The following is a 27,297-nucleotide window of genomic DNA, read 5'->3' as shown; positions in this document are numbered from 1 at the left end:
GCATTTAATACTATTGTAAATTCAAACTAGTTCAATATTACCAAAAAAAAAACTCAGGTTTTCTTTCTGTTTTCCGACATGTTATACTTAATCACCTTGTATGGTATAATAGCATAATGAGAACTCTCATGTGCTCACATCAGAGTTCACTTGGAGACTTTTCTTATCATATTTTTCTTTCTAATATTTTATTTTGATTCTATAAATCATAATTAGATCACATCTTATTACATTTAAGTAAAACACTCGACAAAACTACCATCCAAAAAGACTTTTGTAAAGCTCACAACTTTACCCCAAATATGCTCACAACTTTCTAGACTCTTTTAATTAACACTAAATCTTATATCAACGACAAAAAGACTACCTCGTAAGAAAGTTTTAATATGAATTTCATTACATTTACTTTTCTGCTAGGAAAGAATCTTCTGGTATTAATCTTTGTATTTTTGGAATGGTGTTCTTCATAAATGTTTAGCTATCAAATACTATGTAGCTTTTGGAGCTATTAATTTGACTTTTTTATAAAATTCAATTAGCAAGAGCCTCTAATTTGACGATATAAAATAAACTTATATGTAGCTTGAAGCAACTTATCGAAAACGCATAAAAGAAAAATGGCATTCACTAATGTTCATGTTGGAAAGGCACCCAAATGCAAAAGGACAATAAACAGTAGGTTTAAAACAAGAAATAGAACAACACCACTCAGAAAAATTAATTATAAAAACTCTATTTTTAGAGTTTAATTGCAGTTTTAGTCCTTTTACTTTGTTAAAATTAGATATTCAATTTTTTAATTTAATTTATTATAATTTAATCATTCTACTTTTATAATAAACCTAGACTAATAACACTGTTAATGTTTTTCCTTTTAAGAATATAAAACTTACATGTTAAAAGAACTAAATCTCAAATTCCAACAAAAACGGACCAATTGTCAAATCACTCAGACGAATTCAATTAAAAAAATTAAAAACCCAATTTAACTGGTTCATTTCGGTTTTTGACTTAACCATTTCAAAATTATTCTCTAAACTAATACTCAATCAGTTCTTGACCCGACCGGTTGGTCTGATCTGATTCAAATAACATTGCGAATAACTATCAATCATATATATATAGTGACTAACAAAAAGGGATAAAGTAACATTTAGTCCTTGATTTTGATAACTTTTCCCACACTAGTCTCCAAACTTTTTATTCGTTTATATTAGTCTTGAACTTGTATCTCATTAAGATAGTCATCACATAAATTATTTTAAACAATAAAGAAATTATAAAAAAAAATTCAAGTGATGACGTGCCACAATCTTAAAATATCATGTTATCATATCTTATCTAAATTTGAATACCAATGGGAAAAACTAGTTGTCAAGTTTCGGAATGTAGACTAATAAAAAGTTTAGGGATTAGGGACTCAATATTAATTTATTCTTGACAAAAATACCACAACTTTTTCCTACAAATAGAACAACCATCTTCAATCCCCTCATATCACACTTTCGGTTTCAACTTTCAACAATGGATCTTACAAACTGTTTCATCTTCTTCCTTTTACTCACTTCTCTTTACTTTGCCTTAACAAGAAAAACACCAACCAAAAAGCATCCACCAGGTTCCATGGGGTTTCCCCTCATAGGCCAAACCCTTAGTTTCCTACATGCAATGCGAACCAACAGCATCGAGCAATGGCTTCTACAAAGAACAAGCAAATACGGTCCCGTTTCTAAACTCAGCCTCTTCGGTACCCCGACGGTTTTCGTACACGGGCAGAATGCTAACAAGTTCATCTTCACTTGCGACGGTATTGGAACCCACCATTCTTTGAAAAGTCAAATGGGGTGGGCACCGAAAGTAGAAAGTAATATTGGTTGGCAAGTTAGGTTAAAAGTTGGCATGGGATAATTGCAATTTTGGTCCCTAATTGTATAGGGACATTGCAAGTTGATCCTTGAACCTCAACTATAAATAGGCCTAACCATTTCTTACTTTCTTCATCCCATAATTGCCATTCTCTACTTAAGGCATTATTCTCTCTCTCTATTTGTAAATTTCACTTGTAATTTTTGGAGTGAAATATATTTGGTAGTGCCAGGGGCGTAGGCAAAATTCTTTGAACCTCGTTAAAATTCGGTGTTCTTTATTATTTGTTTTGCATATTTTGTGAATGTGATTGTAGTGATTTATTGTGCTATTAAATTACGATAGAGGATATTCGGCTAGGAAAGACTTGGTATTTAAGTGATCTTCGTGATCTACCTTTCTTTCACGGAATTGAACTTGGTGTGATTTTTCAAGACAATAATTTTACTCTTTCACACGCTTCAGCGCAACAATTGGTACCGAGCAGATTCGTACTTGGGGAATCGACCGTTTACGGTACTATTCACGTATCTGACTATTCACGTATACAATACTATTCACGTATACGGTACTATTTCTGAATACTGATCTTGTTCACGTATCTGATGAGTTGGGATTGAGGAGAAAATGGCGTGACATCGTCATCGACAAGGACTCTTGTGACAAATGCAAAATTTGAAGTAGAAATTTGGCGGTACCAATAATTTTGGTATGTGGCAATGTGAGATCTGGATGTCTTATGTCGCAAAGAGCTAGATATAGCCCTTGAAGAAAAACGACAAAATGGATGACAAGGTGGGCCAAGATCAATAGACAGCGTGTGGTACAATCCGCCTATGTTTGGCCAAAGAGCGAAGTACTCTGTCATGAGGGAGACATCGTGAAGAAGTTATGGGATACACTGGAAGAAAAGTTTCTAACGAAAAGTCTTGAAAATAGGCTTTATATGAAAAAGAAACTTTATCGATTCACGTATGCACCGGTATGTCGATGAATGACCATGTGAACTCATTCAATAAAATTTTAGCAGACTTGCTAAATTTGGATGAGAAATTTGAAGATGAAGACAAGGCATTATTGTTGTTGAATTCCTTCCGATGAATATGATCATCTTACCACCACATTGCTTCATGGGAAGGACACGATCACATTTGATGCGATCAGTAGTCGTTGTATAGATCCGAGACTCGAAAGAAAGATAAAAGAGATCACGGAGATACAACCAGAAGTCTTAACGATGAAGAGGTCGTTCATACAATGACAAATCTGGTAGAAGGGAAAGTCAAAGGAGACCCGCCAAAGATGAATGTGCCTTTTGCCGTGAAAAAGGGCATTGGAAAAAGAATTGTCCTAAGCTACAAAGGGCAAGGCTATTTCTAATGCATGTGTAGCGAACATGATGAGAGTCGGACTTTAGCTTGGTTGGCATGGCAATGGCATGTCAAGCGGATGAGTGGATTTTGGATTCGGGATGTACTTACCATATGTGTCCTAATAAGGACTAGTTTTCTAGTCTTAAAGAGCTAGAAGGTGGAATTGTTCTTATGGGCAATGATAGTGCTTGTAAGACAATGGGAGTGGGTGCAGTCCAATTGAAGAATCACGACGGCTCAATCCAAGTCTTGACAGATGTTCGCTAAGTACCTAGCACGAAGAAAATCTCATCTCATTAGGGGTCCTAGAATCTAAAGGGCTCACAATCACTTTGAGAGATGGATTACTAAAAGTAGTAGTGGGCAATTGGCGGTGATGAAAGGCACAAGAAGAAATAACTTGTACTTTTTAAATGGAAATGCAGTTATTAGATCAACATCAACAATTTCTACAAAAAATGTAGATTCGAGGCTACAGATTATGGCATATGCGATTGGGACATCTTTGGTGAAAAGTTTTGCAGACATTGGCGAAGCAAGGCTTGTTGAAATGTGCAAATTCTTGCAAAATGGAATTACTGTGAACATTGTGTTCGGGCAAGCGAAGAGGGTAAAATTTGGTCCGACAATTCACAATCTGAAAGGAATTCTGGACTACGTTCACAGTGATGTGTGGGGACCTACCAAAGTAGCTTCTTTGGGAGGTATGCACTATTTTGTTACTTTTGTTGATGATTATTCAAGAAAAGTATGGGTGTATCTAATGAAAAGAAAAAGTGAAGTTTTGGATGCATTTCTGAAATGGAAGAAGATGGTGGAGACTCAGACTGGTCGAAAGGTCAAACGACTTCGATCAGATAATGGTCTTGAGTACAAAACGATCCATTTCTACAAGTATACCAAGATGAGGGCATTGTGCGACACTTCACGTTCGGGATACACCACATGAGAATGGGGTGGCGAACGCATGAATCGAACTATCTTGGAGAAAGTTCGATGTATGTTGTCCAATCTTTGGATTGGACAAAGAATTTTGGGTGAGGCGATTACATATCGTGCCATCTAATTAACCGTTTGCCATCACCGCAATAAATGGAAAAACTCCTATGGAGATGTGGATGGTAAATCACATCGATTATGATTCTTTACATGTATTTGGTTCCACTGCATATTATCATGTAAAGAATCTAAGTTAGACCAAGAGCAAAGAAAGCATTATTCTTGGGTATAAGCGATGGAGTAAAAGGATACCGTCTCTGGTGTCCTAATACAAGGAAAATTGTTTTCGATGAGATGTGACTTTTGATGAATCAACCATGTTGAAGTACAAGGATTCACAAAGGATGACAAAACCAGAGTACTTTGCGCGGTGGAGCTTGAAAAGGTTAACGATGATCCGGCTAATATTGGAGGGACAAATGATGAAGAGGTTCCTACCCAAGAACCTCTACAACAACAAGATTCAATTGCATATAGAAGGCCAAGAAGAGATTCGTAAGCACCTTCGCTTTGATGATATAGTGGCCTATGCACTTCCAATTGCAGATGATGATGTTCCTTCTACTTACGAAGCGATAAGTAACCACGATGGTGTAAAGTGGAAGCAAGCAATGAATGAAGAAATGCGTCTCTTCATAAAAATAAGACACAGGAGTTGGTGACACTACCCAAGGAAAGAAGGCAATTGGATGCAAATGGGTATATGCAAAGAAGGAAGGATTTCTGATAAAATTGAAATTGATACAATGCTAGATTGGTAGCAAAGGGTTACGCCGTAAAGAAGGAATAGATTACAATGAAGTGTTTTCTCCGGTTGTGAAGCATTCGTCTATTCGGATTTTGCTAGCCTTGGTTGCGCAATATGATCTTGAACTAGTTGACTTGATGTGAAGACCGCGTTTTTACGGTGATTTGGAAGAAGAAATCTATATGACTCACCAGATGGATTCAAGGTTCTTTGGGAAAGAAAATTGGGTTTGCAAACCGACAAAGTCGCTTTATGGATTGAAGCAATCTCCGAAGCGATGGTACAAGCGATTTGATCAGTTCATGAAAGGGCAAAGGTACACAAGAAGTAAATTTGATCATTGCGTGTATTTTCGAAGCTACAAGAAGAAACTTTCATATACTTGCTCTTATATGTTGATGATATGCTAATAGCATCTAAGAGCAAAGTTGAGATTGAAAGATTGAAGACTCAACTCAATCTCGAGTTTGAGATGAAAGATCTAGGAGAAGCTAAAAGATTCTCGGCATGGAAATATGGAGAGATAGAGCTCATAATAGAGTTAGCTTGTCTCGAGCGATATTTGAAAAAGGTACTACGCGGTTTGGCATGAACGCAAGCGAGACAAAACACTGTAAGTACCCGTTGGCTTCTCATTTCAAGCTTTCGCACAACTATCTCATTCGACGAATACGGAACGAGAATACATGTTGCAAGTTCCGTATTCTAATGCGATGGGTAGCTTGATGTATGCAATGGTGTGTACAAGACCCGACATTTCACGAGCGATTAGTATAGTGGCGGTATATGCATAATCACGAAAAGGACATTGGCAAGTCGTGAAATGGATTCTACGGTATATTCGAGAAGACCGTGGATGTTGGATTCTTGTTCAGCGAGGATAATACACTTGGTAAAGGTGTTATTGGATACGTTGATTCGACTATGCGGTGATTTGGACAAGCGAAGATCAACCACCGGTTATGTGTTTACACTTGCTGGAGGACCAATAAGTTGGAAGTCTACACTACGATCTCTGATTGCATTGTCAACCACGAAGCCGAGTACATGGTATATAAGAGGTCGTAAAGGAGGCTATTTGGTTACAAGGTATGGCTAAAACCTTGGGGTTGGTTCAGGAGCATATTAACGTGTATTGTGATAGTCAAAGCGCTATTCATTTAGCAAAGAATCAAGTTTATCATGCACGTACAAAACATATCGACGTCTGATTCCATTTTGTGCGGGAAATTATTGAAGAGGGAAAATTTGTCTTGAAGATCAAGACTGCAGATAATCCCCAGATATGATGACCAAGGTGGTATGACAACCAAGTTCAAACATTGTTTGAACTTGATTAATATCTGCAAGTTTAACAGTTGAAGAAGGCACTATCAAGTATTGTTGTCAAAAGCGAGAAAGAATTGTGTGAAGATAAGATTATCCTAATCAAATCTTCAAGGTGGAGATTATTGGAACCCACCATTCTTTGAAAAGTCAAATGGAATTGGGCACAGAAAGTAGAAAGTAATATTGGTTGGCAAGTTGGGTTAAAAGTTGGCATGGGATAATTGCAATTTTGGTCCCTAATTGTATAGGGACATTGCAAGTTGATCATTGAACCTCAACTATAAATAGGCCTAACCATTTCTTACTTTCTTCATCCCATAATTGCCATTCTCTACTTAAGGCATTATTCTCTCTCTATTTGTAAATTTCACTTGTAATTTTGGAGTGAAATATATTTGGTAGTGCTTGAGGGGCGTAGGCAAAATTTTTGAACCTCGTTAAAATTCGTGTTCTTTATTATTTGTTTTGCATATTTTGTGAATGTGATTGTAGTGATTTATTGTGCTATTAAATTACGATAGAGGGATATTCTGGCTAGGAAAGACTTGGTATTTAAGTGATCTTCGTGATCTACCTCTCTTTCCTGGGAATTGAACTTGGTGTGATTTTTCAGTACAATAATTTTACTCTTTCACACGCTTCCGCGCAACAGACGGTAACGTACTCGGAAACCACCAACCGCCGTCGTTTAAAAGGATCTGTGGAGAGAGAAATATGACCGCGTTGATCGGCGATGATCACAAGCGTGTGAGGGGAGCCCTTGTTTCGTTTTTGAAGCCTGAAATGTTGAAACAATATGTTGGGAACATGGATGAAGAAGTTAGAAATCATGTAGAGATGCATTGGCATGGGAATCAAAAGGTTATGGTAAGTTCTGATACAATTGGTCAAATTTTAGTTTTTCTCCTTAAATTTGAACTTTAATTTATTGAGGTAGATTTCGACTCATGATGCTGATATGGGTTATTTTTTTCTCTGTGTGTGTTGGGATGGGTATTATTAATAGATTTATATCGATATTTTAATCGAAATAATTAATGGTATTGATTATGTAAGTTAATTAACGGCATATAGGAGGATACTACGCTTCAACGCACTCGAACTTGCGTCCTTCTATACCGCAGCAATGTCAATGTCAATCGAGCTTAGATTCAATTGGCAACCGTCTTATCAATTTAAATTTACTGATCATTATAAAAGTAAAGGGATCAAAATATTCAAAATGAAATTAGGGAGATTAAATTCAAAATTTTAGCAATGTAGAGAGACTAAATCCATAGACATTTTTTCCCTTTCTTATAACTACCTACGTAAAGGGGCATAGATAAAAGGGTAGGTAATGGCTTGACCCTCAAAATTGATAATTCTATGATTTAATCCTTTTAGAATTTATGGAATTACAAATTAGTATAACAGTAGAATTTCACTTTGCCTTCCAAAAGATTTATAATTCATCTTTTGCTCCCTTAAAGCAATTTTGTGACTCGGTGTTCCTGATAGGTAATGCCATTGATGAAGACTCTCACTTTCAACATAATGAGCTCACTCATATTTGGCATTGAAAAAGGAGAAACAAGAAACAATCTTATAGAGCTTCTTCAACATATGATGAACGGCTTAATGTCGTTACCAATAAACCTTCCCTTCACACGGTTCAACCGTGGCCTTAAAGCTAGTGCACAACTCAGAGCATTCATCAAGAATCTTATTAGTGAAAGGAAGGCTGCATTGGAGCAAAGGGTTGCTGATACTCGAAAAGATCTCATCGCTTGCTTGTTCGGTATCGGAAAAACTGAGCCTTCGATCCGTATGTCCAATGAAGAAATCGTGGACAACGTAATAGGTGTGATGATAGCGGGGTATGATACATCCTCCGTTCTCATTACTTTCTTGGTCAGGCTTTTGGGTATGGATCGATCCGTTTATGATAAAATCGTGCAAGGTAAGCGAATGATTCAAGTTCCAAACATGTTTGATTACAGGAAGATGGGAAAATGTTGATTTTGGTCCTTCTACTATGCTCAAATTTGGGATTTGGTATGGTTCTTATATTTTTACTATATAATTAGCTAATCTAAATAATTAACACCATTTTCAACCACTATGTAAAATGGATTTTCTTTTTTGTGGGAAGGATGCTTTTTAAGAAAAATTCACAGGATTAGTTAATGGTGTTAATTATTTGAGTTAACTAATGACATTATAAAAATAGTGAGATTAACTTATGCAAAAAATTACAAGTATTAATCCTAGAATTGAGCATAGTAGAGGGACCAAATTAAAGAAATTGTGATCGAATTTGTTAGAACACTAATCCCTGGTTCAACCATTGTAAAAAAAATCAAAAATTTCTAAAAAAAATCATTAAAAATAGAAAAAAACACAAATAAATAATGCTAGAAACATAAACATCATTATATAAATTTTAAAAAATTAAATATTTAAATTAACTTAAATATGATTCAAACAGTTTTAAATTGATTTTAATCTGATTCGATTAATTTTTCACCAATTTAATTTTCTTTCAATTCGATTGAATTGATTGTATCATCCATTTTTAATTCAAACAGCTGATTCTATTAACCATGCTTGTAGTATTTCTAATTAAGCTTGAAATTATAGAACAAGAAGAGATAGCCAAGACCAAAACTTCGGAGCTTTTAACGTGGGATGACCTTGCCAAGATGAAATACACATGGAGAGTAGCAATGGAGACTTTAAGGATGAACCCTCCATTGTTAGGTTCTTTGAGGAAAGTCCTCAAAGACTTTGAATATGAAGGATACACTATCCCCGAAGGATGGCAAGTAAGAATTTATATCGTTTAATACAGTAGTTGCACGTAGCATTAAGTTCTAGTAACTTAATTAAAATTTTTAAAAATTTTAAACGATTTAATTAAAATTTTTTTGAAAAAAAAAAAGAAAAATTGATAAAGTTTTAGAGGGTTTAATTACAAATTTTAAAACTTTTTGTAGAGCTCGATTAGAATTTTAAAAAAAATTGGAGAAATTTTAAGTAAAAAATTCAAAAACTTTGGAGGCTAAAGGCCCTTTGGCTCCCTTTTATGTTCGTCCTTAGTTTAATAATTTGGTTTCTTTTAGGTAGCTTTAGTATCATAATTATCTCTAAACCGAATATGCAAACTTTTGAGAATTTTAGGTGATTTGGGCTGCAAACATGACACATATGATCCAGCGCGGTTCGAGAAACAACCGTCGATCCCGCCATATTGCTTTGTGGCATTTGGAGGTGGAGCGACGATTTGCCCCGGGAACGAGTTTGCGAGGATCGAAACGTTGGTTACAATTCATTACTTGGTGACTCGATTTAAATGGAAGCTTTGTTGCTTGGACAATTCATTTTCGAGAAACCCTTTTCCAGTTTTCAGTGATGGAATGCTGATAGAAATTGAGCCTAAGGACTCAGTTAGAATCCATTAAAACTTAAAGCACCTTGTAGCATTATAGTGTAATTGTGTTGCTGAATAATTGATGTACAATATCTCTAATCTCTTTTGACCTTTAAATTGGATGAAATACGGACCTAATCATACTCGAACTTATTTATTTTTGATTGTTGCAATAACAACTATTTTAACCTAGTTAAGTCAGAAAATTTTGTTATAATTACATTATTAATTGTGGCCCATATGTGTTCGTAGAATTAAAGCCAGGGACGAATCAAAAATTTTTTGGGGCGGAATTAAATAATAAATTTTTGAGAGATCAAAAGATAATTTTATAATGTATTAATTTATTATTTCATCATTTTTGAAGAGATTAAACATGTTTTCTTCATTTTTTAGAGTCAATGTATAATTTTACCATAAAATAATTTTTAATTTAATTATTTTATAAGGGACTTAAATAGTAATTTTTCATTTAAGGACCAGTTGCACGGTGTGGCAACTCTGATGCTAACTAAAACATTCATTAACTTGGAAAAGGAGAAAATGAAGGAGTTGATAGGCATGGGTAAAACCTAAAATCAGTGGTGCTGGAAGCAAGGTAGTTAGTATTGTATCGATGGATGTATCAATTTTTTACTGGTATTAATACATAACGGTATCGATCCATTTCGGTGTACTATTTTGGGTTTATTGCTATTTTTGAAAAACATTTGATATATGTATATAAAATTATTTATAAATATCAAACAATGAAATTAAATAAATATCAAATATAAAATACTTATAAAAATAAAGTTTTTGTTGAAGTGGTAAGGAAAATATTTTAAAATGTTGATGATATAAGTTCAAATCTCACCGCATGTAAATTTTAAGATATAAAAAAACTCATCAATTATATAAATTTATTCTTTAATAAACTATACGAATATAATCTATCATTAAATAAACTCAAAATAAACAATCAAAAATATTATTTAATAAATTAAATAATAAGATCATCTCATACTATGCATATAACAATTTATAATTCAATAAATTTAAAATAAATAATTAAAATATATATATAGTATTGAATTATGAATTTAATTTTTTTGTTACTAATACCATATTCTGACTGATACAAGTGAAAACAACCAATATGTATCGATACGATCACTACTGATCAAAATTTGCATTGAAACGTAACTTAAGGTTTATTGTTTCAATTTACTACTATAATATCAATACAAGCGATACTAGAATGGAACCGACTACCATGGCTAGAAGAAGATGTGGCTCAAGCGACTTTGTATTTAACTACTACGTCATGAAAGGAAGAGGGGGTTTAGATGTGATGAACAAATGTGAAAAGAGTGAAAAAAGATGCATAAGTCCAACTATAGAGAAGTAATAAGGAATGTTACGAATCTTTTAGTGGAAAATGAATTACTGTACCGAGAGTGATTAGTCTGAGCAATTAGTTCAATAGGGTGATTAAATTGAGAAAAAATAAATCCCAACTATTTTAGAATGTAATTTCTTTTTAATTTTTTTTTAAAGACATGTAAACACGTGTGAAATCTTTTATCAGACTCCATCACGTGCCTGAGCACCCGGCTTCATCATATCAATAGTATCACTTCGCGCTCCAAATTTCAAATTCAAATCAAGAAGTACTAAATTTCCCCTTCTTCTCCCTCTCAATTAACTTTATTCTATAACTAGCTCAAAAAAAAAAAAAAAAGAAAACTCCATCAAAAATACCAGCACCAGCTGAACTGTATGTAAGTCACCGATCAAATTAAACAAAAAAAAAAAGGAAAAAAATGGAGGAAGAAGAGCGTTTCCCTCCATTATCTTCTTCTTTCGTTCTTAAAGACATCTCCAATCTCAAAACCCCAAAACGCATTACCAAGAATCCTCAATTCTTCACCGCTTGTAATGAAACTCCGAGGTCATCCTCGTCATTTCGTTACCGTTCTCGGCCTTCCCTTGTCCCTTCCTCTTCCCGCTCCAAAGCCAAAGCCAAGCTCAAAGCCTTCCAGTTGGAGCGATCTCAGTCCGCTTGCAAAGAGCAACTCAAGGAGGACCGATCGCTAAAGTCTTTGGCTAAATCTCTCACCGCTTGGCTCAATTTCCTCTTTCAGAATCCGGAGTTTTGCGGCTGTGATTTGTCAATTAATGGATGCAATGAGAGTAATGTTGTGCGAGTGGACAGTGCCTGGAGAAGTCCAAAAAGGATGAGAGCGTTGTGGTGGAGAGGGGAGGAATCTGAAAATGTTGTTGCGGATGTTTCAAGTTTGAAGTACTCGAGTTTGAGGTCTTCGTTGAAGGACGTATGTAGTTTCGATGAATTGAAGCAGCGGATGCAGGTTTATTTGAGTTTGGTGAGCTGCAAAGAGGTTTTCAATGTCATGACTCAAGTAGCTAAGGTTGAATTCTCTAAATTTTTGTGAACGTGAATTGATTTCATTTGCTGTATAAATTATGAGATTGAAATGCGTGGTTTGTGAAATTCATAAATTCCGAAGGAATTTCAAATTCAATAATAAGTACGCATCCAAAAAAAAATTATGGATTTGAGAAATAATTACGAGTATCATATTTGTATGTATTTTTAAAATTCAAATCCAAAATCTGAAATTCAAGTACCCAAACACTACCTTTTTAACTTTTTGTCTGTAGGAATGATGGCTTTTGCTACAGATTTTAAGTATTCTTGTTGGTTATAATTTGTTAATGGTATAACATTGAAGTTTATTTTTGTTTCTGATTAATTGGCAGAATATAGATGGAGGGAGGTTAACGATGAAAGCAAATTGTCCTATAGTTACAGATGTTGGAATTAAGGAAAAGGCTACTAAAATTCTAATGTCCTACAACCCAATTTGGCTTCGAATTGGGTTGTATATTATTTTTGGTGGTGATTCCCTGATATCACCCGAGGGAGATCTTAGTTCTGTGAAAGATATTTCATTTTTGAAGATGATAATAGAAAAACAATTCTTCTCGCACACTGGACTTGCAAAGGCTTATGCCTATAACAAGAAGGTGGAAGGTTTGTACAGGCCGGGATTCTACGAGAATCTGGGGAATATTATATTGAAGAGAACTTTATTGCTTGTTCTTATCCTTGACCGAGCTAAATCTCAGACCAGTCTTCCTCTTAATTACGGTATTGATGGAGTCGATGGAGGTTCTCCTCTTCTGTTCACAGTTTCGTCTGGTATAAAATCAAGTCGTCAAGTCCTTAATAGTAATTCTCCGACTTCTTACTTCAATGTTTTTATTCCTTAGTTTTATCCTACAAGTGCTATGTTTGTATGGGCTAACGTTATCTTTTTATGATATGAAACTAGATTTCTTATCATCTGATGTTATGCATGGAGAAGGTGACCTTCTTGCACATCTAGTGACTGTAGGGTATAAAGTTTCTCATCAGCAGGTATGTTGGTTACATTTTAATCCATGTACAGTGCTTAACACTAATCTTATACTCTAGCAACTTAATTTTTAGGCATTGTTCCTATGGTTATACATCAATTTTATTTACCTTCCCTGAAGTATGAAATTTTAATTTTAATTTTTCTTCTTTTTACCGTCCAAATATTTACTTGGTACAGTCTGCCCTTGTGGAGTTTGATTTCCAAGTATCAGATTTATTCTTGGATCTTCAAGATGGTGTGCGGCTCTGTAGAGTTATTCAGCTTTTGCGACATGATTCCTCTATCCTCATGGTTGCTATTTTTCTCTTATCGTCTTGAAGTTTACACAACAGGATCAACTGATAACAATTAAGCAGTGCATGGAATGTAGTTTTAACTTAATAGCTTGTTGCATGAGCAGAAAATAGTAGTTCCTTCAGACACCCATAAAAAGAATTTGGCCAATTGTGGTGTTGCCCTGCAATATTTGAGAGAGGCTGGTGTCATGCTATGTGATGAAGATGGATTGAAGATTACAAGAGATGATGTTGCTGACAGAGATACGGAACTCACTCTATCCTTGCTCTGGAATATATTTGTTCGTTTACAGGTCTGCTAATCTCGTCTTTGTTTGAATTTTTCAGATGTTTATAAGAGTTCTTTCCATTGTTAGTCCTTTAGCTGTGACTCATGATTTCATTGATCTTGCAGTTGCCACTTCTGATTGACAGAACAACCATTGCTAGTGAAATATCCAAAATACGTGGCTTTAATATGGTATGCTTCATATTTTCCTCGAGTTCTGGTGAACGATGGATAAATGTTTAGTTTTTCTATTCTTTACAGAATAAAGAAGTGCATGAAGTTTTAGCAACCAGTTATATATTTAAATACTAGAAAACTTAGCTAAGTTCTTTTTATATTCCTTTCTGTTGTTTATTAAGATTTCCTGGTGTTCGTAAATTATTTTTCATTTTTTCCAATTATGACAGGATAAGTTGAATGTAATAAATTCCACGAATTTGGGAATGCTTTTAAACTGGATCCAGGTATTCTGTTATATCATCACCACCCTAGTTTTTCCTCTTCTCCACTTTTAGATAACTTTTGTCGGGTATATTTGTTTGTGTTTTTCTTTCATTTTATGCATGTTCACTCTTAAATTTGCATCTTTATGATTTTACTGCTGTTAATAAGTTGAATGAATATTTGTAGGCAATTTGTGAAAATTATGGTCTTAAGGTTGACAGCTTTTCTTCACTGGTTAATAGAAAAGCCATATGGTGCTTGCTTGATTATTACTTCCGCAGAGAGCTTTCTTGTTCTAACAAGGTGGTACACATTTTTTCCTGTCCCAATGTTTTTCTTCTTTTTCTGTTGTGATTTGTGTTAATCTCTTATTGTTGTCTTAACAGGACTCTCATGAAACAAGAGATGAGAAATCAATCATGTCCACTACTGATTACACAGATGCAGTTCACAATTTTGTATTATCACAGAAACTAACAGCAATATTGGGAAAGTTTCCTGAGGTAATGTTTAGTTTAATGCTCATTGATTGGATATGTGCTATAAACAGTGAGGTTTGAGAGAAGCTGCTAATTTTATAAAAGCTTATGGGGGTTTTGAGGTACAACGGTGTTCACAATACATTGTGGTTATGATTGTCATAATTGAAAAGTGAAGTTTTAACATATCTTTATTTCTCAATACAATATTATTGTATGTCTTACTCTTTGCCTATTTTGTTGTATAGGTTCTGCAAATAAGTGACTTACTTGAGCATAATGGTGCAGTTAGTGAGAAGAGTGTGGTAGTTTTGCTGACTTTCATTCTGTCCCAGCTTATCGTCAAGAAAAATGTGGTAATGCCTGATAGCGGAATTATTTTTGAACCACTTGATTGTGCCACAGTTATGCAACTACTTCAAGAACTCTTCTAACTTTTGCCAGGATCAGTTGAATTTCCATAAAATGTTGGGTTGTAATTGTCAAACCCTAGAGAGGAGGAGACATTCATTAACTCGAAGGCGGTCAGCAAGTACTGAAGCAATTGTGCGAACGGACAGAGACTTAGATATCACTGAAGGTCCTTCTTTATTTAGTGATAATCCTCATTTTAGTGAGTTATGTATGTTGCATGTGTCTTTTCTCATGCAGCTAAATGTTGTTGACAGTGCACTTTAAGTTCTGAAAATAATCACATGATACGTAAATGCATGAAATTGGGACTGCATATGAATTGCTCTCATCGAACCTAGTTTCCTGGGGTTAAAAAGCCAGCAAATAAGTTGGTAGTGGCTGGCAGAGAACAATTTAATAGACCTGGGTCTTTGATACCATGTTAAGTGTCCAACCTAAAACCAATTGGCATTTTCTAGTTTACCGTATGTTCAAGCCCTTAGATTGAGCACTAAAATCTAATCTTTGTTTGCTCCCTCTTCCATTTCATTTATGCAGATGCTACTAAAAAGTTTAAGATCATTCAGGCTTGGTGGCGAGATATGACAGAACGAAACTACAAAAGTGTTGTAAGACCTGCTGCTTCTACTTCATCTTGCTTTCCAGCTCGGAAGACAAGCATTGACATTTTAAGAGGTTATTGTGAACCTTCTCTAGTTAGCTTTTTGTAATAGTTTTCCTTTTATTTTTCTTTGTTCTTTGTCTGTTTTGTTATAATTTGATGCATTTTCAACACTGACTAGGAGTTCTATACCTTTTGCTCTAAAGTTTCTCCTTATTAATTAGTTGATGTTTCTTCTTAAGAAATTTATTTTTGATATTTTTGGTTTTATTGATACAAGAAATAAATAAGGGAAGATAAAGTGGTGGGGTTAGAATAGTTCACCTTTGTATGGCGGAGAGCCATCAATGATGGAAAAATGATGGAAATGAGATGGAGAAGCAATGGAGAGTCTAGGGGTGTAAATGAGACACTGATGCTTGCAAATTGCTTGAGTTCGACTCGAAAAAATTCGAATTTGATTTGGTAATCGAGTTGAATTTGAGTATAGTAATACTTGGCTTGAACGGCTTGCGAGTCTTATCGAGCTTTTCATATTTTTATATTATTAAATTATGTTATTACCCTTAATATATATTATTAACCCTAAGATTAATTATTGAGTTGAGCTTGAGTACAAAAATGACGAAATGAGCATAATTGAGCTTAAGTAGCTCGATTATATCTTGAGCTGAGTATCGAGCTCTGAATTTCGAGTCAAGCTTGAGCTTGGCAGTATTCAGACTTGGCTCAATTTTACATTCAACTCCTTTTCGATCTCAATCTTGGGAACTTGTGTTTCCGTGCTTCTAAGTGCATGTTTGTAATGACGGTAAATGTTGAGCAATACCATATAACAAAAGTACAATGATAGTTATTATCTCATTCTAGAGTATTGGTACATTGAATAAAGCACCGGATTGGTACCCCACTTATTCCACCAACCCAATAATTTACCATATATTTTCAGAGTTAGTTAAATCGTGCTGGTGAATCACACTTTATCTAAATTTAAGATCATATTGGAATTGGAAAATTCAGTTGACAAATTATACATTCCCTCTAAGGTTGTATGGGTTTTTGGCTTTCTCACTTTTAGCTTAATATGGCACCTTTATGCTAAGTAATTTTTTTCTTCTAACCTTGCACTCCCTGCATAATGCTTCAGAAAAGGCCGCAATAGTCATACAGTCTCATTTCAGGCGATTCATAGAGCGTCATAATTTTCTTAAGATGACAAAAGCTATTGGCTTAATCCAAACTGTTACGCGTGCATGGTTGACTGTGAAGAAAAATTCAGAGCTCAATAAATTCAGATTTGCCGGAGTTCCGGAAGTTCCATCTGGTGTTTACTCTTATCTGAGTATTTTGGCTATACGCATATTTCATATTACCTGTTTCTCACTTCACTTTTTTGATCTTTGCTTCACAAGAAGTTGGGAGACTTGTCAAGTTTATCGGTGAGAGACACAGTTTTGTTAATTTAAGAAGATCAGTGTTTCTCATACAGCATGTTGCAAGAATTTGGGTAGCTCAAAGACGTGATGCATCCTGTCCAATCCTCATCAAAGCTGCCATTGTAATTCAGAAATGTTTTCGTGGTTGGGTGGTAAGATCACTTCACATGATTGAGAATGCTTCTCGTAAATGGCAGCAGAAGGGTCTAAGTAATAGTGAAATAGAAGCAGCAACCGGGATTCAGATTGCATGGAAGAATTTTGTTAGCAGATCTCTGCACAAACACACTTTTGCTGCAACAAAAATTCAGAGTCATTTCCGTGGCTGGCAGTTAAAAAGGAATTTTATGAAGCAGAAGCAAGCAATAATCACAATTCAAAGTAATTTTCGACAGTTCAAATGTTCGAGTACTTTTCAACAATATAAAGCTGCTCGTATTGAGAATGCTTCGTTCAAGTACGAAGAGAAGAGTCTAAGTATTGGTGAAACAGAAGCAGCAAGCAGGATTCAGATTGCATGGAAGAACTTTGTTTGCAGATATCTACAAAAACAGACTTATGCTGCAACTAAAATTCAGAGCCATTACCGAGCTTGGCAATTAAGGAGAAGTTTTATAAAGCAGAAGCAAGAAATAATAAAAATTCAAAGTAATTTTCGACGGCTGAAGTGTTGGTGGGCCTTTCAGATTGCTCAGAAGGAATTTGTCTGTAGATCTCTTCAAAATCAGACATTTGCTGCAACAAAAATTCAAAGTCATTTCCGTGGTTGGCAGTTAAGGAGGAGTTTTGTCAAGCAGAAGCAAGCAATAATAGCAATTCAAAGCAAATTACGACAGCTAAAATGTTCAAATGCTTTTCAGCAATATAAGATGGCTGCCAGATCAGCAATCATCATTCAATCTTGTGTTCGTAGATGGATAGCTCAGAGAAGAGCTTTGAGATGTAGGTATCTTACTGTTGCAATCCAAGTAAGTTGTCTCTTCCATTGCTGATTAGATCATAGTGCTTCCTTATGTTTTCTTCATTGCCATGATATCATGGTCCATTTGATATCTTGACATTTTAGATAATAATCACCTCTATTTCAAATCTATTTCCATTCTTTAGCATATATTCTTATTAGATGTTTACTTTCAGCAATACATAACCACCTATCTTTTTCCTTAAAAATCAGAGACATTGCCGCGGTTGGCTTGCAAGGAAGGATCTTTTGAAGCAAAGGAATGCTGTAATAAAGATCCAAAGAGCAATACGGTGTGTAATATGTCAGAAGGCGTTTCATCTTCAGAAATTGGCTGCTATTGAGATTCAAAGGGCTATCAGAGGGCAAATTTCTCGAAAAAAGCTTTTAGGTACTTAGTTTTCTCCTGAAAATTCACTTACTTGATTACAAAAAGTTCTCATTTGTATGCTTCAGTTGCGGTTCCATCTGAGAATTTACAAAGAATATGGTTTGAGAAATTGCAGGAGCATCTTCCTTTTGTGCGGCTAGTGCTTCCAGTTACGGTTGTAATATGTCAAAGGGCTTCTTCCAGAGTTTTGAACTAAAATTAGTGATTACTTCAGTTTTGAAACTGCAAAGGTGGTGGAGAAGTGTTCTGTTACTTAAATTAAGAACGAAATCAGCAATCATTATTCAGAGTCATTCACGGGGATGGATTGCTAAGCAAAAAGCATATATAGAGAGGCATTGTATTGTTTTAATACAAGTAAGATATTTCCATATTGAGCTACGCTTTATATAGTTGGATTAAATAATGCAACGACTAAACGTGCATAAGGTGTCCACGTGCTGCAATACATAAATCACTGATTTTTTTTTTTTTTTTACATGTCAGAGACATTGCCGTGGTTGGCTTGTAAGGAAGGATTTTTCGTTGAAAAGGGATTCTGTAATAAAGATCCAAAGAGCGATACGGTGCCTAATATGTCAGAAGGCATTCCATTTACATAAACTGGCAGCTATTGATATTCAAAGGGTTATCAGGGGTCAACTGTCTCGAAGTAGGCTTTTAGGTACTTGGTTCTTTCCTCGATATCCACTTATTTGTTTACTAGCAGTTCCCATTTGTATGCTTAAGTCGTGGTTCCTTCTCAAAATAGCATATGGTTTGAGCAATTGCAGGAGCATCTTCCTTTCATGTAGCTACTGCTGGCAGTTACAATTGTAAGATGTCAAAAGGCTTCTTCCAGAGTTTTGAACTAAAATTAGTGATTACTTCAGTTCTGAAACTGCAAAGGTGGTGGAGAGGTGTTATGTTACTTAAATTAAGAACAAAATCAGCAATAATTATTCAGAGTCATGCACGGGGATGGATTGCTAAGCGAGAAACTTGCAGACAGAAGCATTGTATTGTTGTAATACAAGTAAGATAATCTCCATATTGAGCTATGCTTTATATAGTTGCATTAAATGATGCCTTTCTGATTCTTAATATTCACTTAGCCTTATTAGTCATACCCGTTGGCATTCTTCAGCATATATTTCCATAAGGTGTTTACTTGAAGCAATACATAGATCATTGACCCTTTTTTCTTACAACAGAGACAGAGCCGTGGTTGGCTTGTAAGGAAGGATGTTTTGTTGAGAAGGGATTCTGTAATAAAGATCCAAAGAGCAATAAGGAGCCTAATATGTCAGAAGGCCTTTCATTTACAGAAACTGGCAGCTATAGATATTCAGAGTGTTATCAGGGGCCAAATTGCTCGAAGTAGGCTTTTAGGTACTTACTTTTCCCTTGAATATCCACTTATTTTATTTCTAGAAGTTATTTGTTTGCTTCAGTTGTGGTTCCATCTGAGAATTTACAAAAATATATGGCTTTGAGCAATTGCAGGGGCAACTTCTGTTCAGGCAGCTGGTGGTGGTGCCTGCAATTGTAACATGGCAGGAGGCTTCTTCCGGAGTTTTGAATTAACATTAGTGATTATTTCAGTTCTGAAACTGCAAAGGTGGTGGAGAGGTGTTCTGTTACTTAAATCAAGAGCAAGGTCAGTTATCATTATCCAGACTCACGCACGGGGCTGGATTGCTAGGCAAAAAGTGTATAGAAAGAGGACTTGTATTGTTGTAATACAAGTAAGATGTCTCCACATTGAGCTATGCTTTATATAATTGCATTATTTTTGTTCAATTTACATGATTGCATTTGATGATGCCTTTTACAAACATCTAGAGTTACAATTTTTTTGCTTCATAGAATCTGCTTACACTAATATCAACTTAATTTTGAATTGGAATCATGACTGTTGAGGGTCCAAAATCCTCAATAAAGCTAGCTCAAATGGTAGTAGTTTTACCCATTAATGTCCTATAAGTTACTGAGCACTGGTTTAAGTCTAACGATGCATAACAAGCATGGTGCCGTTCTCAGGCACCTGATGAGATGCTCCCACTTTGAACCCTTCACCTTCTGACTTTTAGAACTCATAATGCCAATAGCTTATAGGGCTAGGGCATTAGTGGGTGAGCTACCACTTGAGCTAGCAGTTTTTTTATTGAGGATTTCTAACTCTCAACGACCCCAGTGAGCATCTAAAGACGCTACAAGTTCAGAGTTAGAGTGCTTTGTCAGGTGACTGAACAGGAAAACCATGCGCATTGTTGGACTTGAACTCATTTAATGAGTGAGAATGCTATCGCTTGGGCTAGCGCTATAAGCTATAGGGCATCACGGATTCTAGTTGCGCATGGTTCACCTTCTCATGCACTTGACGAGATACTCCCGTTATGTGAACTAGTTGTCTCTTCAGACATTTGAACTCTTAGGAGACAAAAACCCTAGTGAAGATAATACCTGAAGTGTTGAGCGTCCGACCCATGCCACATTTGGTTAATATTGCTCACTGATCAGTCCTCATCCTTTTGCTAGTTGTCTTAATACATATTTTGAATGATGAACTTGACTATCCAACCCAATTTTAAATTCTAAGTATGTTCTCCTAATTTCCTTTTTCTTATGGATTTGGTAGTCATATTGGAAAGGTTATGTTGCTCGGAAAGAATCAAGAGAGCAGCTATTGAATTTGCGCTTGAGAATGCAAAAGTCTGCTATGAATGTTGATGATAGCAGACGTCTTATTAACCGCCTTTTGTCAGCACTTTCGGAACTACTGAGCATGAAAAGCATCCGTGGCATTCTTCACAACTGTGAGACCTTAGGTGAGCATGCTATGTTCTACATCAGCCATACTTTCTTCGTATTCTCATGCCTCAGAAAAAGTGACCCTTGCTTTATTTATTTCTAATTTTATATTTTCTGATTTTCTTTTGCCTGTCTATTTAGTTAATGAAATTAAAATGTTTGGATAACCTTACCTGCGTTAGGGAATAGTGCATTGGCATAATATGGTCCCCATAAAAAGGAAACCTAAGTACTGAGCATAGTCTAATTTGATGAGCTAAAATGACAATGAATCTACATTACAAGCTTGTAAAAAACACTTCGATTGCAGATATGGCTACAGCTCATTCTCTGAAATGCTGCGAAGAACTTGTGGCTGCCGGTGCAATCACCATTCTACTAAAGCTGATTCGTGCCGCCAGTCGTAGCATACCCGATCAACAGGTTCTAAAGCATGCACTCTCAACACTTCGAAACCTCGCACGTTATCCGCATTTGACACAAGTGTTAATCGACACTCCTGCATCTGTAGAGACAATCTTATGGGAGTTGCACAGGTTTTAACATTTTCTGCTGTATTACAAGTCAAGATAAATGGCACATCATATGTTATTTATTACTTGTTTCATATTTTGTCAATAACTCATTCCAGGAACAAGGAAGAAGGATATTTTATTGCTTCACAAATCCTGAAGAAGATATGTTCAAATGAGAATGGTGTGATAACTGTACACAAGTTTCCCGCTCTTTTGAAGAGACTATACAATCTTGTTGAAGAACTCACAAGGAAAGCATACAATGAAAAAAGGTTAGGCTTCGGTTACTAAATCTCGGGGAGACCAATCGGTCGGTTCGGTTGGTGCAATTAAAAAATATTTAAAGAAAATCAATTTAACTGACCAATTTCATAATTTAATCAACTAATAGGTTAAGGTAGGCCTTAATTGATTTAACCGAAAGGATTTAACATTTGTCATTAAATGAGTACATATTGAATTGGGTAGGATTTGGGATTTGGTTAAAAATTATATTATAAATTTCTTATAACAATATAATTTTTAGTCTTCAAACTGACAATTAGGTTTTTTATTATCTATATATATTAGTTTATTTTAGTACTGAATTTAGTAATTAAGTCTATTTTAGCCTTTAAACTTGACAAATGTAAAAGTTTGATGACGTGGTATAATTTCATAATTTCATACAATGTAAACTAACTTCAAGAATTAAAATGAATTTAATTGTCAAGCTTAGATACCAAAATGGACAAAAAAATAATAAAAATATTAAAAGTCAATTAATTTGATGCATTTAATAATAAAATTTATAAGCGATAAATAAAGCAGATAACCTAATTTTAATCCTTACAAAACCACTCTAATCACTCACAACTGATTTGACTGAACTAAAAATCAACTGTTAAATAAATTTTAATTGACTTTTACTCACTCTCATCATCGTAATTTTGTTACCCCACAAATTATGTTACCTTTCAGGAATCCCCGTGCTGTTGCTGTAAGAGACAACACAGATAGAAGATTGAAGGAGGCCGTGGAACTTCTTAAACTAATAACAAATGGTTACAAATCCAGCAAATTGCCAATCGCTTTTGCGATGTGAAAGAAATTTTATTTACACTTTAGTTAGGATCTAAATAACTCTCCAGATTTTCCATATATAGTGTGCCAGACTGCCATTGATGTGCTTAAATTGGTGGTGCATGATCCGTGCTCAATTGTGCATGTTTTAACATAGGCAATTTAGTTTGATCTTTTTAGTTTAAGCAACTGTAGAGATGAAAATGTAATGTCAATCTGTAGTTGAATATTAGAAACAGAAATCATTTAACTATCCCCAACTTGGAAGATAGAAGGTTAAAACTAATTTGACTCGGTTGAAAAATATTACTCTATTTTGTAAAGGTCAAATTATGGTTTTAGTCCCTTAGTTTGCTCAAATTTGAAATTTAGGTTTTATATTTTAATTTGAGATAAGTTTTTGATACAATGATGATTCAAACTTAGGTTATTCCTAAAGAGTAATACCATTATTATTAAATTTAAATAGTTAATATCTTTAATTATTTAAGTTAAAATGTCAATGTAATTTTTTATAAAACACTCCTAATACAAAAATATATATATCATGTTAGTATTATAAGTGTTAGGTTGGGTTGGTATTACTTAACAATTGGATCTCAACTCCATTAAGAAATTATAACAAAAAAAATTATCTTTTATAAAGTAACAAATATTATTATGTGTATGTTATTAACTTATTGTTTTTTATATATTTTATATAAAATCTAAATATATATATACTCGTGATAGAATTTGGATTTAAAGTAATATAATTTAATATTTTAATTGTACAAAAGTTTTTAACCATAAATCAAATTATACAAAAGTGAGGGACTAAATCTAAATATTAACATAATAAACAGACCAAAACCATAATTTAACATTTTATAAAATATATTTGTTTTTTTCCATGAAATTTTGAAACTCTTTTTGTCCAAAACCGAATTAACTCTTTTTTTAGCTCGACAAAATCATCAAAATATCCCTTACCTTTACTCGTTCAAACAGCTAAGAGAGAAGCCCATTTTAGTCATTTCAACAAACCAGCTTTCAAGCCCATTGCTTTAAGAGCTTTTCCTTTTCCCAACAATCGCTTCCCCTCTTTCACATTTCCCAAACCTTACCTTATCTAGGGTTAGGGTTTTGCTCCTTCTGAGTTTCTCTCAGTACCAAAAATATCCCCAAATTGAAGATGATGCAACAACCAGCACAAGCTATGGTACCACCACCAATGGCTCCACAGACCCAACAGTACCAATATCAGCAACCACCTCCGGCTCCGGTTCCTCAGGCACAACAACCTTACATGATGATGAACATGATGCAGCCGCCTCAGAGTCATCCTCCACCTATGTGGCCCCCACAACAAGGTTCGGCTGGGGTACCTGCTCAACAACAGCCAGCTGGTCAACCGGCTAACGCAGATGAGGTTCGGACTTTGTGGATCGGAGATTTGCAGTATTATATGGATGAGAATTATCTCTTGAGCTGTTTTGCCCAAACTGGAGAGGTATTCAACGGTTTTAATTTGATATTATTTTAAGATTTTTTATGCAATGTTTTATTTGGCGGGGTTTATTTGGATGTAATGATTTAATCTCTGATTGCTTTTTTGTTTTGTTTTTTCAGATTGATATATTGTATGCATAAAAAATAAGATTTTGGTAGTGGATTTGCTTTTCTTACAAGGTTTTTTTTTTATGTTTTTTTTTATGTTTTGATGTAGATGTGATATGTTCTGGGTCTAAGATGTCAAGTTCTGTTTTTTATTGCGTAGAAGGGCTTAATTACAGCACTGTCCTGTGCTTAGACTAGCAAGCATTGTGATTTGAGATGTGTCATTGTTACTAAAGCTTTTAATTTGTTTATGTTAGAGGATGTGTAAATTTCATCTCTTTTTGATGTATGTGTGAGAGATTCAATTGTTGGTTATCTTACAGGTTGCTTCTGTAAAAGTTATCCGCAACAAGCAAACCGGTCAAGTGGAGGGCTATGGATTTATTGAGTTTGTTTCAAGAGTTGCTGCTGAGAGAGTTTTACAAACATACAATGGTACACCTATGCCAAATGGTGAGAGCAACTATAGGTTGAACTGGGCATCCTTTAGTTCAGGCGATAGGCGAGATGAGACCCCTGAGTTCACAATCTTTGTTGGAGACTTGGCTGCTGATGTTACAGATTACATGCTTCAAGAGACCTTCAGGGCACACTTTCCTTCTGTTAAGGGTGCAAAGGTTGTGATTGATAGGATCACTGGGCGCACAAAAGGTTATGGGTTTGTCAGGTTTGGCGATGAAACTGAATATAATCGTGCCATGACTGAGATGAATGGTGCTTTTTGTTCAACTAGGCCTATGCGCATAGGGCCGGCTACTAACAAGAAGACTGGTGCTGCACAGCAATATCCAGCAGGTATGTTTGCTGATGGTTGTTTGTTTTACCCAAGTCCTTCGGGATACTTTGATTCATCTTAGCTGCATATTTGAATTTGACTACATTGTATCTTCTGGTGCTCTTTGATGTCTGTTTTTCATTTCTTTCAGTGCATGTAATGTGAATGTTGGTGTCCTTCAAAATTGATAGTTATATTTTTTATTTCCCTTTTTGAAGGGTAAGGCAGGTTAGGCAAGTTTCCAATTATTACTTGCTGTGAAGTGCTTAATATCATTTTAAAGTTCCGTTTCTTTCAGTTAATTCTAGAAGTTGAGCAGCAGTTTCCACTAGTCATTTCCTGCCTGTACTTTCCTTTAACATTTGGGCACCGTAATTCTAATCAAATCTTGAAACTTGCAAAAACTTATGAACTCCTGTTGTATCAGAGCAGGGCGTCAGGAGGCTCTATCATCTTGGGGCCTGGAACTGATTTCAGCTGAAATGGTTACCCCCTTAGTCCGTGCCCTCGCTTAGGTCAGTTTTGTGTTTATGTCGGTCAGCTTACTACATTTACGAAGTTCATTTCAATTCTATTGATTGAGCTGTCAGTCAACTTACTCTTCTCTGGTTAGTAAGCGCTTTCAGTCGGGTTATATTTCAGTTTACCATTAGAGCCTTCATTTCAGTTTTACATAATGACATTGGTGATTTGTTATGTGCTTTTTTCCTTTTGCCTTTTACTTTTCATCTTGATGTTATTGCTTAGTCCTGCTGCTCTTGATGTCTATTTCTGGTCACTGTCCCTAGAGTTTTAGGTCATGGTTCTTCAAGATTTCAGTCAAGTGAGAGCTCAGAGTGTGTGCTGTAGCTCCGTCAAAAGCATGAATATCAATATTTATTTTACTTTCGTTGTTTGTGCTTGCTCGGCACTTTGTATCTTTTTTTTCTTGTCTTGTTTCCTTTTACCCCATGGGAGTTATTGATCTTACATTGGTTTTGTGCTTTATGTGCTTCTCCAATCATATTTCTGTGAATCGAGGGACCTTGGTCTTTTACATATTATTCGAACAGATCACACTTTTTCCAGGCTATATATTTCTTAACATTCAAGTGACAGCCCCTGGAGGTGTGAAGTAAAAGTTCCATGGAAAGAATCTTGTCTATGCATTGTCCATGTTTTCTAATTGTTTCTTTATGGAAATGCTATTTCCTTCTCATTTTCCTTTTGTTACACATTTATTTTTTGTATGCAGCTTCATCGCAAGGGACTCAGAACGAGAATGATCCAAATAATACGACTGTGGGTACTTTGTCACTTTAACTGAGAAACATGGTGGTTTCTTGTTATTTGTTTTTGATTCACATATTTCCATGCAGATATTTGTTGGTAATTTGGATTCTAACGTGACTGAAGACCATTTGAGAGAGGTCTTCAGCCCATATGGTCAGTTGGTGCATGTGAAGATTCCACAAAACAAGCGTTGTGGATTTGTTCAATTTGCTGATAGGTAAAGATACATTGCTCAGTGAATAGATCTATTTAAGAGGGATATATTTCATGTTAATTTTTCTGTTGTGCTTGTGCAATGTATCAGGAGTTGTGCTGAAGAAGCACTCCGAATACTGAACGGGACTCAGTTGGGTGGACAAAGTATTCGGCTTTCATGGGGTCGTAGCACATCAAACAAGCAGGTTAGTTAGGATTTCGGTGACAAACAGGTTGCTTTTTCTTGGTATTCAACATATAGACTCTGAAAGCCTTTGGCATGTCTTGCATTTCAGGCCCAAGCAGATCCAAACCAGTGGAACGCTGGATATTATGGATACAGCCAAGGATATGGTTACGGCTATGGCGCTGCCCCACAAGACCCCAACATGTACTATGGAGGGTATCCTGGGTATGGAAATTATCAACAGCCACAGCAACAGCAACAAGTCGGATATAGCTAAGTGCTGATATTAACGATCTTTCGTGGCTGCTGTTCTCTCTTTACTAGTATTATGAACTTATGCTACTTGATTTCTCCTTTGTTTCGCTATAGGGGGATATAAACTTAAGGCTGTGTTATTCACTTGTTAAATAGCATATGCACTGTATAAACCTCCTTTTATTACAAAAATTTTGTACTA

The 27,297-nt window shown here is 35.3% G+C and overlaps 2 protein-coding genes and 1 pseudogene across 4 annotated transcripts; all 3 read left to right on the top strand.

The window, feature by feature from the left end:
- The first annotated feature begins 1,524 nt into the window (after window positions 1-1,524).
- On the top strand, window positions 1,525-9,758 carry LOC108488165 (cytochrome P450 716B2-like; annotated as a pseudogene).
- Window positions 9,759-11,375: 1,617 nt separating this feature from the next.
- Window positions 11,376-23,116, top strand: LOC108487076 (uncharacterized). Of its 2 annotated transcripts, none has more exons than XM_017791304.2 (24): window positions 11,376-12,138; window positions 12,491-12,962; window positions 13,066-13,151; window positions 13,330-13,443; window positions 13,553-13,741; window positions 13,843-13,908; window positions 14,124-14,180; window positions 14,347-14,463; window positions 14,547-14,663; window positions 14,888-14,995; window positions 15,084-15,219; window positions 15,591-15,728; window positions 16,802-16,978; window positions 17,070-18,058; window positions 18,265-18,442; window positions 18,558-18,799; window positions 18,929-19,106; window positions 19,216-19,457; window positions 19,636-19,813; window positions 19,928-20,169; window positions 21,063-21,252; window positions 21,546-21,771; window positions 21,867-22,022; window positions 22,711-23,116. In XM_017791304.2, the coding sequence occupies exons 1-24, from the start codon at window positions 11,533-11,535 to the stop codon at window positions 22,832-22,834; spliced, it is 5,328 nt and encodes a 1,775-aa protein (XP_017646793.1). In that variant the 5' UTR covers window positions 11,376-11,532; the 3' UTR covers window positions 22,835-23,116. The 2 variants fall into 2 exon arrangements, with proteins under 2 accessions (XP_017646793.1, XP_017646792.1); XM_017791303.2 differs by having other exon boundaries at window positions 17,067-18,058.
- Window positions 23,117-23,808: 692 nt separating this feature from the next.
- On the top strand, window positions 23,809-27,297 carry LOC108489299 (polyadenylate-binding protein RBP45-like). Of its 2 annotated transcripts, XM_017793740.2 has the most exons (6): window positions 23,809-24,304; window positions 24,735-25,206; window positions 26,421-26,467; window positions 26,545-26,675; window positions 26,763-26,859; window positions 26,950-27,297. In XM_017793740.2, the coding sequence occupies exons 1-6, from the start codon at window positions 23,987-23,989 to the stop codon at window positions 27,115-27,117; spliced, it is 1,233 nt and encodes a 410-aa protein (XP_017649229.1). In that variant the 5' UTR covers window positions 23,809-23,986; the 3' UTR covers window positions 27,118-27,297. The 2 variants fall into 2 exon arrangements, with proteins under 2 accessions (XP_017649229.1, XP_017649230.1); XM_017793741.2 differs by lacking the exons at window positions 26,763-26,859; window positions 26,950-27,297 and having other exon boundaries at window positions 23,860-24,304; window positions 26,545-26,679.

The sequence above is a fragment of the Gossypium arboreum genome, chromosome 10, assembly GCF_025698485.1.
Source record: "Gossypium arboreum isolate Shixiya-1 chromosome 10, ASM2569848v2, whole genome shotgun sequence".
Lineage (NCBI taxonomy): Eukaryota > Viridiplantae > Streptophyta > Magnoliopsida > Malvales > Malvaceae > Gossypium > Gossypium arboreum.
Note: the sequence above shows the minus strand (reverse complement) of the source record. Positions and strands in the feature narration are given on the sequence as shown.

Excerpts from the sequence above, each read along its gene's own strand:
- LOC108487076 (XM_017791303.2), top strand. The coding sequence starts at position 11,533 with ATGGAGGAAGAAGAGCGTTTCCCTCCATTATCTTCTTCTTTCGTTCTT. Across the intron at positions 19,814-19,927 it reads TGCTCGAAGTAGGCTTTTAG|GGGCAACTTCTGTTCAGGCA; the intron begins GTACTTACTTTT and ends GAGCAATTGCAG. Across the intron at positions 21,253-21,545 it reads TCACAACTGTGAGACCTTAG|ATATGGCTACAGCTCATTCT; the intron begins GTGAGCATGCTA and ends CTTCGATTGCAG.
- LOC108489299 (XM_017793740.2), top strand. The coding sequence starts at position 23,987 with ATGATGCAACAACCAGCACAAGCTATGGTACCACCACCAATGGCTCCA. Across the intron at positions 25,207-26,420 it reads TGCACAGCAATATCCAGCAG|CTTCATCGCAAGGGACTCAG; the intron begins GTATGTTTGCTG and ends TTTTGTATGCAG. Across the intron at positions 26,468-26,544 it reads ATGATCCAAATAATACGACT|ATATTTGTTGGTAATTTGGA; the intron begins GTGGGTACTTTG and ends ATTTCCATGCAG.